The sequence below is a fragment of the Pezoporus flaviventris genome, unplaced genomic scaffold (assembly GCF_033815535.1).
Source record: "Pezoporus flaviventris isolate CSIRO_AGI_PZ_B2104156 unplaced genomic scaffold, CSIRO_AGI_Pfla_v1 ptg000083l, whole genome shotgun sequence".
Classification (NCBI taxonomy): domain Eukaryota; kingdom Metazoa; phylum Chordata; class Aves; order Psittaciformes; family Psittacidae; genus Pezoporus; species Pezoporus flaviventris.
This window is the reverse complement of record NW_026892631.1, coordinates 14,192,977-14,206,485: the sequence shown is the minus strand read 5'-3', so window position 1 is coordinate 14,206,485 and position 13,509 is coordinate 14,192,977. Positions and strand designations below refer to the sequence as shown.

The 13,509-nt window shown below is 43.9% G+C and overlaps 1 protein-coding gene across 3 annotated transcripts in view; it reads right to left on the bottom strand.

Moving 5' to 3' along the window:
* KCNH1 (potassium voltage-gated channel subfamily H member 1) overlaps positions 1 to 13,509 on the bottom strand; it is a 176,674-nt gene that overhangs the window by 123,687 nt on the left and 39,478 nt on the right. For all 3 annotated transcript variants that reach the window (XM_061475214.1, XM_061475215.1, XM_061475216.1), the window contains exon 7: positions 1,391 to 1,820. In XM_061475214.1, coding sequence (XP_061331198.1) covers positions 1,391 to 1,820 — 430 coding nt within the window. The remainder of the gene's footprint in view (positions 1 to 1,390; positions 1,821 to 13,509) is intronic.

The window sequence follows — 13,509 nt, the reverse complement described above, 5'->3', positions numbered from 1 at the left end:
TTCAGAGCAGGTATCTATCAACATTCATCTTATACAAATTCCTCTCCTTTCCACCACATTTTCCCTTGTGGAAGAGTTTGGAGCAGGCACTGAATAATACCAGCTATGCTTGTCTAGCTACTATCATCAGCATAACCCAGTGATCAGGATAGCCAAAGGTCAGGATACTTCCTATTAAATGGGCACCTTCACCAGGAAATACATTTGGAAGCCTGTTTTGCGCCTCACTGTCTAATGTACCTTCTCAGGAGAAAACCACAGCATTTGCTCCAACTTTTATATGAATTTCCCTTCTGCTACATGGCGTTTTATTAGGATGATGGGACTGTTAGCAACGGAAAAAGCTAGAACAACAAAATCAACAACTTTTATAGCTGAAATATCCCAATCCCTGAGCGATCAGGAATGCTTCTTTATACTCCTCACTAACCTTCAGCCTGCTTAACACTGCACATGCGCTCCCAGTATGCAATTCCAGTGCTGCTGTAAAATGACACACTGGAATCAGAGCTTTGCTTTTCTATCATAACAGGCACTGTGCTGCTAATTGACTTTCATTATAGATTTGGTTTTAATTTTCTGCTTTGCAAGGACTGATTTTTTTCTCCTCTGGATGTAATACTGCCATACAGAAGCTTCCCTCCTTCTCCATAGGATTGTATGCTCTTCCACACACAATTAGACTTTTTTTTCCCTCCTTTTGGTTCAAATTCCACCTTACCTAGAAAAACATGAACGTTGGCCACCATAAGCCTCTCCATTCCAAGTAGCTCTCAAGGCACTTTGAGTGCAGATACTCCTCTGAAGTGACAAAAGCTGCACAGCTTGGCAATATGAATCCCTTGTGACAAGGAAATGCGAGCCAGAGGTGCCCGAGGCCAGTATCACCCCGGTTGCCTCAGCACATCTGGCTGCATGCTCAGCCCACAGTGGAGTTTCTGGCCTCTAGAGCACTGCTGTTGTCCCTCCCTTCCAATGTGCTCCTGGACCTCTTCTCACTCACCAAGTCACTTGTCCAACACATACAGCTCTCAGACACACAGAGATTTTGCCACCTACCAAATGGAGGCACAAAGGTTGTCTGTGCCCACCATGGGCCATTCATTTGTAACACTTCAGGCTTTCCACGTTTTACAGTTTACTTACAAGAGAGTATGGAAAGGATATTGACAGAAAATTGCTTCAAAGACGACTGAATTTTTGCTAGTCACAGCAATACTCCGACCTGCAATTTTCAACCTAACCAATAAGAAATACCTATATTGCCACCAAAACCACTTTAAGCTGCATAATAACGTTTGACATGATTCCAGATGTTCTTATGATATCAGTATTCAAGACACACAGCTAGCTGACACTGTGTGTGAGGGACAGAATCTCAAATACTTACAGCCAATCATCATCATGGCAACAGCAAAGATCTTCTCCCCATCTGTAGTCGGAGCGATGTTCCCAAATCCAACACTGGTGAGGCTGGTCATGGTAAAATACAACGAGGAGATGTAGACTGAATCCTTGCTTGGCCCACCTTCCCATTTCCCAAAGCCCGACGTGTTAAAGCGGTACGGTGTTCCTATTGACATCCCCAGCTGATAGAGCCAGCTCTCAGTTCGGATCGTGTTTGTATCCTCATCGATAACTTCATAGTCTCCTATGCTGTACCAAATGCAGGCCAACCAGTGTGCTGCGAGACCAAACACACACACCAACAGGACCAGGACCGCTGCGCCGTATTCGATGTAGTGGTCCAACTTCCGAGCCACACGACCCAGCCGAAGCAGCCGGACCACTTTAAGTGAACTGAAGAGGCTACTGATGCCCTGGAAGGACAAAAGCACAGCGACCATTAGAAGCTGATTTAAAGCTACAGCATTCGTAAGTGTGAATTCCAAAGACACGAGGGGATCCATAACAAATAGATGGTCACCAGATTAACACCCGAGAGACCGAGACATGCAAAGATCAGTGGCTCTTCTCAGGGACGGACATATGCGCTCTTGTCTTCATTCGCTAACATTTCTCAGCACCACCTTCAGGTCTACAAGTACATTTGTAAAGCCTTCAAATGACAGGCTGCTTACTGCACATCCAGTTGTGCAAGCAGACCACCCCTCAGGATCCTGATGCTATTTTAGGCTGACTGCAAAACAAACGTGGCAGTCACTGATCATTAAACCACACAAATCTAACGTTGAGCGGAACACAACCAGGCACCTACTGAATTCACGCCAGCATCTGGACTCACAAACCAGTTACTTATGATCCTGGGCAACACACATCCTCTCATGTCTCAGATATAAACCAGTTAGCACTACTTAGACATACCAGGAAGATAAGTAAAGAAGGCCAAAAACCACTGGAAGCACCTGGCAACTTCTGGTTTTTCAGTGTAACAGGACATTGCCTAGGACATTACTTTCATACATAAGAATTCACGCGCTGATAATCAGTCCTCTGACATTTCTCACACGGACTAGACAAAGCTTAACTAAACTCAAATGCCTCACTAACTAACTTCCACATCATCCTCTTCTTACGACAGCTTTGGTATCGATGTAGTATTTCTGTGCTGGTACTGCGATGGCTCCCAGGAACCAGAATTAAGCCAGCATGCAGGATTTGGGACTGTGAAAGTTTAGATTTGTGATTCCATGCGCAAGAAGTTAAAAAACTGGAGCATGAGATGATCTGAATGGCCTTCCATAAAAATCCTTCTTTTCCCCTGCTCCCTCTTATCAAGACTGTTTCATACAGAGAAGTCCGATTAAAATTTAAGCAGACTGGTTTAATGGCTATTTCTGGAAATGCATAATTGCATACTTCTGGTCACCAGCTCTTACTGGAAGTTTATTTACTCCTGCATAAATAGGGCTGATTCAGTATCTTAGGCTGGTTCAGTGCACTAGAAGAGATGTTTTATTAAATAATTACATAAAGCGTATTGACTCATGTTCCCCAGGACTGCAGCAATGTATTTCCCCTTTATTTCATTAATTTGTCATGATTACGTTGACTCATTTTCAGAGACAGATGTAATTTGTTACCTGGGAACGCACTATCAATTCATATTCGGTATTTGGACAGGATCTAACACAACCTGGGAGAGGGGAGCAGAAAAGGAAGAACAGAAAGAGCAGCCTCGCTTTAAATCATCGATACATTTGGGGAGATGTGGAAGAGACCACGTGATCTGTTCTTTCAGTGCCAAACATGTCAAGTCACTGATGCAAAACTTCCTTCACAAAGGGAAGGGTTAATTCCCATTCCCAATTCATTCCATAGCCAGCTGTGGTCTGCAAGCAGTAGAGCAAAGCCTTGATGCCAAGGCAGAGAAGATGACACAGAAGGCAAAGGCCTTCATTTCCAGGGGAGGGAAAGCAGGTACTTCTGAACACTCAGTACGGAGAGGAAAAGCAAAGGGGAAAGCACAACAAACCATAACATTAGGGACTGTAGTGATAGGGCAAGGGGTAACGGCTTCAAACTGAAACAGGGGAAGTTTAGATTGCGTATAAGGAGGAAGTTCTTTACTGTAAGGGTGGTGAGGCACTGGAATGGGTTGCCCAGGGAGGTTGTGAATGCTCCATCCCTGGGAGTGCTCAAGGCCAGGTTGGACAGAGCCTTGACTGACACGGTTTAGTGTGAGGTGTCCCTGCCCATGGCACGGGGGTTGGAACTGGATGATCTTAAGGTCCTTTCCAACCTGAACTATTCTGTGATAACCGTATTTTAGAATTGGATATGGAAGTCCATTAAGTGACAGGATGGATAGTCTCTAGATTCTAGAAATCCACACTCTGACATTACAACACAGCCTCTGGCTGTTGCCACAGGACCAATGCTCATTTCTCGCCTTCCTCTTTGCAAACTTCAACAGCAGAACAATCGTGTTCTATATTTTGAGGAGCCTCCAGTCAAGGCCTGCTTTTAGCTTCAGTCTCAAGGCACAAAGATTCAGGAAGAACTTAACAGGTTGGAATTTGGTTAATTCTTAATTGAAAATAAAAAAGAGGAATTAGAAACAATTGGGGGGGGGGGGGGGGAAATCACAGGAGAATTTGGATATGAAAAATGGGAACGCAAAATAAATCATCTGAAATCAGATTTCAAACATCTCAGGCAAACTGCTTCGCTGCTTCTCCTCATTTCTCTTGGGAAATCCCCAAAACTAAGAAACTGTGTAAAAACATTTAAAATGGGCTAAAACTGCACCGCCTGGGAGAAAGCAACTCTACCAAATTCAGGGCTGACGTAGAGAGAAGGAGGGCTTTTGTACAAAAAGAACTTGCTTATTTATTAGCAAATACAACCTATTTCTAAGGAAACTTATTCTTTATGAGGAAATACAGCCTTGAGTTGGTTGTGTTGAACGGCTGCACTGAAGATGCAGATTAGCCACAATATTTCACCTGATGCATTGCCAATAAAGAGGCTGAAAGTTCAGAGGAAGCTTTGTAAAAAAAACCCCAAACCGTTCTTTTTCTTTCAGCATTAACACTATTTCCTATTTGATTTCCTCAGAGGAAAGGATTTGTCTGTTCTAAACGGATCAATATCAAGGGAAAGAAAAGGCCCAGGGAAAGAATTATTCATGGAACTCTCCAAAATGACTAAGTGACAGAATTTCAAATGGGTATAAACAATGGAAACTTAATAGACTGTTCAAGGCTGATACAGTAGAGAAAACTCAGATCATTCTCCAGTTCTTCAACCAGTACTCCGGCACTAAATTTAGCAAGTAATATTTTAATACAAAAATAGATCTGCTGCATTCAAAATGGACATTTTTAGACTGCCCCTTCCCAAAACAGAACTGTACTTTGAGGTTCCTGTCCATTGCTATGCTCCCATCAGTGCAGACTGTTTTCATGTTTTCAATCACACAGATGGCAGCATGATGTCATCCATAAAAGCCTGAACTCAATTTACTCACCCTGATGTGTGTCCCACACCCTCTTAGCTCTGCTACTCCTACAACCTTTGAGAGACACATTCAGAGACACCCGGAGCTCCTTCTGCCCGAAGTGAATACGAACCTCAGTCCACAGAGCTAGAAATGGCACTGCAGGTCCCAAACGGGCACCCTGATGCTCTGCTCTAAAGGATCACCGTAAGGAGTATCTTTTAAACCCACTAATCCTTGTCCTTCATCAGGGACCGCAGCCATAGGACAAGGGGTGATGGGTTCAGACTGAAAGAGGGCGAGTTCAGGTTAGATCTAAGGCAGAAGCTCTTCCCTGTGAGGGTGCTGAGGCGCTGGCACAGGGTGCCCAGAGAAGCTGTGGCTGCCCCATCCCTGGCAGTGCTCAAGGCCAGGTTGGACGCAGGGGCTTGGAGCAAGCTGCTCTAGTGGGAGGTGTCCCTGCCCTTGGCTGGGGTTGGAACTGGGTGAGCTTTAAGGCCCTTTCCAACCCAAACCAGGCTGGGGTTCTGTGATTCTGTGATTGTGGGCAGTCAGGGAAAGCGCAAGACTAAGTAATACCCCACAGAATTCTACCTTTGCCTGATTTGCTCAGCCACAGCTCCATCTACTAGCGCTCTATTCAACAGAAACCTTCCCCCGAGGGTATGCAGAAGCTGACAAATGTGTTATATGGCCAGCACAGACAAACAGTACATTTTTAACTATATTTTGTTACAGAGAGAACTTGTGTGTAACACTTCAATCTGCAGCACTTAGTCAAACGTGGCAGAAAATGCCTAATTCCCCATAAACTTACATGAATGGCACTAAATAAAGATTCTACTGCTAATACCTGCACGCAGTTGTTGAGAAGTATTTAACAGGCTGGCAGGTTTACTCTCATTGCAGTGATGGCTGATGCATAGAAACGGAAGGGTCTGTAGCAAGCCCCCTCCAAACCAAAGGGCAAGCTCAGAGCACTGCAAGCCAGAAGAAACAATTCTCTATTTGCTGATGAAGCAAACCTGAATGTCAAAAGCCCTTAAACTAAGAAATACAACCACTCCCCCTTCCTCTCCTCCTATGCAATCTTCGCAGAGTGGAACTGCACCTCAAACTCAACAGCAAAACGGAGCAGCCTCAGTCCTAGAGGAAAGCAGGACCCACATTTTATATTCAATGAGAACGCTTCCTAAGTCTGCCCACGAAACAGTGCCAGACGTAAACTTCCACGTATAAGGCACCATTAGACCCGCTCACTAGGTCCACTGTCAGTGCAGCCCTTGTCTCACACAGGTATCCCAGCCATGGAAGTCATCCCCTTTCCAAACGCACGATATGCATGTTTGGGCTCTAGCTTCGCACCTAACAGCAGAACATTAGTGCCGTTACTTCCACATCCATAAGAACTGATGGAGAAGAGACAGTGTGATGAAGTACTTTGTGAAGTGTTTCGAAAACATAAGAGCTGTAAGCAGAGTAATGAATAGTTACTTGTGTTATGTTCCCTGGGATGAGTGACAGTGGACACTGCAGTGCTAATGCTGTACATATAAAAACCATTTGCTGCTGTTTATTTGCTACGCAAAATCAAATTCAACTCAGTTCATCGAATAATAAAATCCCACCTAGAAAGAGCAAAATACAAACTGTTTCAAGAAGAGTAATGAAAATTAACTACAGCCCTCCCAAACAAGTGAGAATCCATTTTCCCTTCCAAAGAAGATGCAGGATGAAGAACTGAAATGCAACTTTCATCCCACCTGCTTCAGCTGCAGCAGCACTCCCACTTCAGTCTGCATCACAATATTCACTTTTTAGGCCCTTATTTACTTTCCACATATACAGATGGAAAATACACCTAACCCAAGCATTAAGACTGTCTCTTTGCTCAAAGGAAGGATAATTTACCTCCTTCTTCCTATCTATTTTTAGGTACTAGCATGAATCTGTTCTACGTTTCCCAGCACTTTCCTCTCACATGGAACTTCTGAAGTTCAGGCTTCGTCTCAATTAAAGGGAGATGCAGGAGACTGAAAGTGAACCATTAAGAGAATGAGAATGAAACCAAACAAAAAAGAAGTTAATTATTTATCCAAAACGGGAGGCAACGAACTGAATGCATCGCTACGAGGAGCCAGGCAAGGCCTGGCTCTGCCTATCTGCAGGGCCATGGCACCCTGTCAGGCCATCGTTAGGACTCCTCATTTCTGTTACCTGCCTCTTCTGATTTTGTTCATGAGGCCTGGGAACATGACCTTTCCTACGGATGGCCGTATTTAGCAGCCGACAGATGAGATAACGTTATCCGCACAGGTCAGAAATCAATACCCAAACCCTCTGGTTGCTGCTGTGGTTTTCCAGCACTGAAGCAAGCAGACCTCTAGGCTCACAAAGCTTGTTTCAGTCAGACATCTGCAAGCTTCGCTGGAACCCAAGGAGAAACAGCCAGAATTCATGGATAAGAGCACAGGGGGTGAGGAGGGATGGAAAGCCTCAGTTTTCGTTTGGGAATCTGTGCCCGTGCTCGTCTCACACACACGTGAACACCCGAAACCCCACAAATCCAGGAAACAAACTCCTGCTTTCATTAACTTTGAGAGGAAGAACGAGGATTCAGAGAACACGTAAGTAATCTGAAGAAATCCCGCTTTCCACAGCATCCTCTATAAAATTTGCTCCTGACAGACACCAATCTGCTTCCCAGTGCTTCTGGTTCAAAGAAGCTTTGCACTTATCTTGAAGAGGCAAATACCCAAATAAGATTTACTGCTACTGGCATCTAATACCACTACATCTTTCCTCTTCTAATCCCACCCCTAATACGAAATAGATTATAAAGCAATCATTTAGCTACTCAAATAAATACCCTCTGCTGTCTCATCTGACTTTCTGCCTCAGATCAATATAAGCATGCTGAACGAGGGGGAAAAGAACAGAGTAACGGATCCCTTCCTCTGAAACATGCTTCCCTTTATATGCAGTGCAAGTATCACTCTAACAGCAGCTTTCTGATGTAATTCAGAACCTAACATATTCAATTAGCTCAAAGGCTATCACCATACATTATCACTGAAAATGGAATTCAGCGCTTTAATTTTTAGCCTTATACAGATTGAAGAGCTTATGGAGGCTACTATTCTCTCTTTAATAGTATGACAGATCAGGTCATGCTTTCCAAAGCTTGAAGAAGCAGCCCTGAAACCCAGTAACAACCTTACTTATCTGTGACTTAGCAAAAAGACTTAATTTGAACAGCAGTAGTGCAGAAGAGGAGATGGCATCTTAACAGCCACAGCAGAACCTACAGAGTGGGCGTTGGACAGGGACAGAGCAATGCATCCTCCTCTGGTATTCTTCTGGAAGGGGCTATCCATCAGCAGACAGCATAGATGTGTCTGAGCCAAGGTATATGAGCCTGGGCAAGACCAGGGAAGCAAGCAGAATTTAAATGAACTAAACGCCTTAAGCAGGTTTACAGCAGAGGAGAGAATTCCACCCCGGATAGGTTAAATGGCATTAAGAGCTCTGTAGTGCCTATATGCAACACCAACACAATTCGGAGAACAGAGGATTTATAGGGGGAAGAGGCAGCCTGCCCCTTCAAAGGTTGGCGTAAAGGAAGCCCTTCATTATGAGCATGGGTGGTGGGGTTTTAAGGAGGAAGGTTAGAGAAACTCGTATTTGACTGGGGGGGGGGAAGGTGTGTGGGGAAGTAGACAAAGAATAGAGACACCCTGACTCAAATCCTCAAGCGACTGTGACCAGCGAGTGCTTCTTTGCCTACCTGGTTCACAGCCTTGCAGTCCACGGTATCCCAAGAATCTGCTTTAATTTGAATTAGCCACAGAAAAAATGTTCTTTCGTTTCCATATTTACCAACAGACTCCGCATTGCCCAATTGCACAGATCCCAGTAAGAGCGGTGAACTCGGCTCCGTTTCAAATGGATTTCACACCGTACAGCTCTTCACAGCTTAAAAGACTTCCAAAATTCTATTTCCCAGTTTGCAAAATTCATCTAACCCCAAATCCTTCTTTACAGGCCCCTATTTATTCCATAAAACTATAAACATGATCATTTATCCCCTTGCCCCTTATTGCAAGGGAATGGTAAAACAAGCCTAGGGAGGCTGCATGCTTTTCGGCACAGCTACGTCAGTAATTCCTAGAGAGCTAATTTGTATTAGCATGAGATTATTCCGCTAATAAGGTTTAAATTAGTCTATTGCAAAAGTACTGCCTCAGAGAGTTGCCAACAATCTGACCAGCAACACATCCATTTTTTCCCCCTCCCAACTCACTGCTTACTTTCCAGCTACACTGTGCTCACTTAGCACTAAGTAGCTTAATTTCCCTCGATTACTTCTGTATTACTTCTTCTATTACTTTCTTCTATTACTTCTGGGGGATTACTTTTTATCATTGTAAATGCTGTCCTTTCAGTGCTGTGTATCTTCTTTGCCCACACTCTAGCTTCTCTTTTATTCATCCACTTGAGTGAACACTACATCATTTAGATTGAATATGTCTTTCCCGATGATCTTTTACTATGCCTTTCTTCCTCTTGCACCTCAACTACTAAGAGTGATACATGGTTCTCACTTTGGCATCAGCCAACAACTGATGATGGTGCTCTGCTCAAATACAGATAGCAATTACTACTACAAACTCCCTATTCCAGAGATTTATATGGTGGTGACATGACCGGATTCCACTCCCACCACGAGATTTCACAACAACAGTGTCACATGTAATAAGTCAAATTCTTTCCAATATAAATTATATCTTATGCTGTTATGGCTGAAAACCACAGTGTAACATTGCTCAAGCGGACACTGAAAAAATATGCTTCGACTTGCCTTGGGAATTCAAAGTCTTAAACTGCATTGTTCTGGCAAAAAAACCAGTGGAATTCTCTTTAAGCCTGGCTTTTATTAAAGCTCCTGACTGATGCCTGAACACGAAAAGATAACATTATCCCCCAAAGTAGGTGGCATTTCCTTAAGTGAGGAATAATGCTAATTACTGTAAACCATTACTGACAAATCTTATTGGAATCATTCAGATTCAGAAGAGATTAATACCACATGTGTTAAGGGCTGTGTAAACTTTGGGCCAATATTTGCTTTTCCTACTCAAACTACACCACAGGAGGATGCATTGTCTCAGCAGCAGAAAGCTGAAGCCTAGCATTAAGCTGATCCATCCGGCAGTGCAAGATTGTCTTTTCTTGAAGTTCTACGGCAGGTCAAGAAAGCAGTTCATCTTTAACTGTATAATTAGCTTCCCATACAGAAAAGCCGGCAAAAACACTGATAACTTCCCTTCCATTTAGGTAACAATGGGAATTCCTCTACAGCTCTTTGTTCCTTCCTTTGCTGAATCTCTTCACGCCTGAATACCTCAGCTCTCTTTGAGCACAGCGCTTGAGATCAGACGCTTCATACGCTCGCATGCTTGGTTCTGGGTGGCCTTGGATAAAAACACTGATGTTTTCCCTTTCCTCTTCCATCTGTAGAATGTGGCTAGTCATCCTTAAGCATCTCTTGCAATCGCTGCAGTTATTAATAGTTGTATTGATTAATATTTAATGAATTCAAACTAGTTTTGTGGACAAAAATATTCTCAACCATGCAGAGAGGAAACTGGAATTTCAATTATATTAAAAGATGTTAATCGAAAATATACTCATGTTCCAAGCTGCAACAAACCCAGAGAATTATGAAACTGCCTGGAAAACACAGAAGGCACACTCGATTCTGTGTCAGGAAAATATTTTCCATTAGATCTTCTAGTGGAATAATGAAGTAAATTGCAACACAAAAAGTGACTTCAAAACAGAATAAAACCCCCCAGTATCAGAACATTCTGAAATGAGGATCTGCTTGTCAATGCTATTGATCAACTCTACTTTCAGGTATGACAATTAATCTTACATCGGTGGATCACTCGGAAGATGACAAGAATGGTTTCACTGTTAATCTGTCAAGAGCTACGTGATGTGACAGCTCCCAGTGACCCAGGGCCAAAAGAGCCTGTGCTCCCTCCACACGCAGCTTTTTACTTCTTCAGGTCCCACATCCTCACAAATCAATTAGTCTCCCCCACGGTAATTGCGCTATTCTTAACATCAAATCGACATGTCGAGTTAGCTCCTCCATAACATCCTCAGTGTCTTCAGGGATGTTCCTTTTAACAGAGGATGACAGGAGGCACAAGCAGCAGTCAGCTTCCACCTGCCCCAGTCCCCCCTCACTACAGGGCCTGCAACTGAGCCAGAATTCCATTTCCTCCTTTTAACATCATATGCGGAAAACATCAACACAGGAAAACAGCAATTCACATCCTTCCTCTCATTTTATCAGCATGCAGACACTGGGTAGCATTTAATACCTGGCAACTGTTTTTTTGGAGGAGTATTCACATCAGGACTAGACCAAAAAGCCCCACAGCAGCCACGACCACCTACCAATCCCAGCCTCATGGCTCTATGGGAATTCCCTTTATCAAATCAAAGCGACACACAGGGAACAATCTGAGCTGGGCTACTTGTGACTTGAGCAGCCAAAGCCTCACAGCTAATTTAATTCAACTGTGAAGTAATAGGGCATGCAGTCTGGGGCTAGAGACAGGTAAAAATGAAACCAGCAAGCCTGACAGAAAGGAGTTGAGTCACAAGGGAATACTCTCCGCAACAGAGAAAACTAAATGATCTGAAGGTCCTTTCCAACCCTAACGATGCTATGATTCTATGCAAGGCAAAGATTTGCCGCTTTGAAGACTCCTTGGATGTGGCACTTTCCCCCTTCATCTTCTTCAATAAAAGATCCCCTTTCCCTCGACAGGCAGCTCATGAAACAGTGATGAGCATATACCGCCCTAACCCGCCCCTGATGTGCACTGTGTTACTCTGCTGGCATTGCTGCCAAGCCCCTCAGGTAGCGTAAAGCAGTCTACGAGACCTTAAACAGTAGCACAGTCATTTACACCAGTGGAAACCCTGCTCTAATGACTCTACAATGATTTATACCGGCTAAATGTCGGAATCCACTCGGGAAAATAAAGATGAACACTCTTGAAAGGACAGCACCAAGAAAAGCGTTCCTTTTTCCCCGGGCATGCTAGCTAGAACAACTAAAACACCGTATACTGACGGAGACTGCTGAAGAACCATCGGCAAAGTGAAGTACCAATCAGGTTCTCACTGTTACAAGGCAACACCGAGATGGAGAACCTAGAGAAATTCACCCTCTCACAAAGATTTCTCTGCAGAAAGAGCCTGCGCTCAGCGCGAGGGCTGTCACAGCCGCTGGTGCACACGCTGTCCTCAGGGATGCTCTGCAGGTCACATCGCCCATCGCTAGTTAGGAAGTGCTCCTCTCCAGTAAAATCATCAGCAGAGCAGGTTGCTACCACCTGCAGTATGTGCAGTGGGTGACAAAAGCTTCCTCTGCCTCCCCCCAACCCCCCGCTTTCCTTTTACTCTTTCAATCTAAATGTCAGCAACTGATACAACAGCTACTCCTTCCATTGCTTTATCAGTGCCATGGCAAACTACTGCGCAGCCCGGGTCCTTTTGACAAACAAGTGTTTAAGGACAGGTCTCGAGGCCCTTTTGCTTCACCTCATTTGTGTTATTTCAGTCTGTAGCTTTATACAAAACGAAAACCTCTCCAGGGAATGAAATACCAAATAACACCATGGTTTTTGAATTGCATTCAATAGTTTGCCTCCTTGTCCTCAACTTACTGAGAAAAATACATTAAATACCATAGATAAAAAAACCATATGCGGTGTATTTTTACAAAGTAATGGGGGGTTATGTTTTCCCTTTATAACATGGCCACATTTCAAAGGGACTCCTAAAAACTAAATTTTACAGACGAAAACTTAAATAGCAAGCACTGAGGAGCTACGTATGTGTGTCCCAGGGTTAGTATGTGTCACCGATACACAGAGATACGTCATGAGTTGATGGCACAGATCTTATAGTATGTAACTAGAAACTGGCCTGCTGGACTCCGGTTTAAGATTTCCTTAACCCTCATTAACCCTCTGAACTATTTAGGCATGGATCCCTAATGTATTTAGATGAGGAATATTTTCTTGGCAGCCTGATCCAGTAGGAGAACAGGCAGTTACAACAGGCTAGTACTGTGGTTTTAAGCGTCTCAATGTTAGTTCTTTTCCTGACTTGTGGCCTGTTCCCAAAGAAACGAGCAAGAATTAAGGAGTTAGATTTCCAGATTTCTCCTTATCCTTTTGTCTAATTCCAGAATTGCCTAATGAGCATCAGACCAGCATCTTGAATCACTTCACCTTTCCCTTTCAACAACTGGTGCCGAACAGTGCTGCATGGATCACCAGATACCCACACAGTACTTTGTGGTGCTCTAGGAAGACCTAGTGAGTTGCTGCCTGCCTCTTTGCCACCTGCTATACTGTACTAGAAAGCAGCTGAGGAAAGGGAATTTCACTTCCCAGTTGCTCCTGTGAAGAATTGCCATTGGCAGACATACCCTCTTTGATCAGCAGTGAAAGCAAGCGAAGCCTGCTCTAAGAAACTACTCTGACACAGCAGCTCGAGCTGTTCATGGTAGGTCA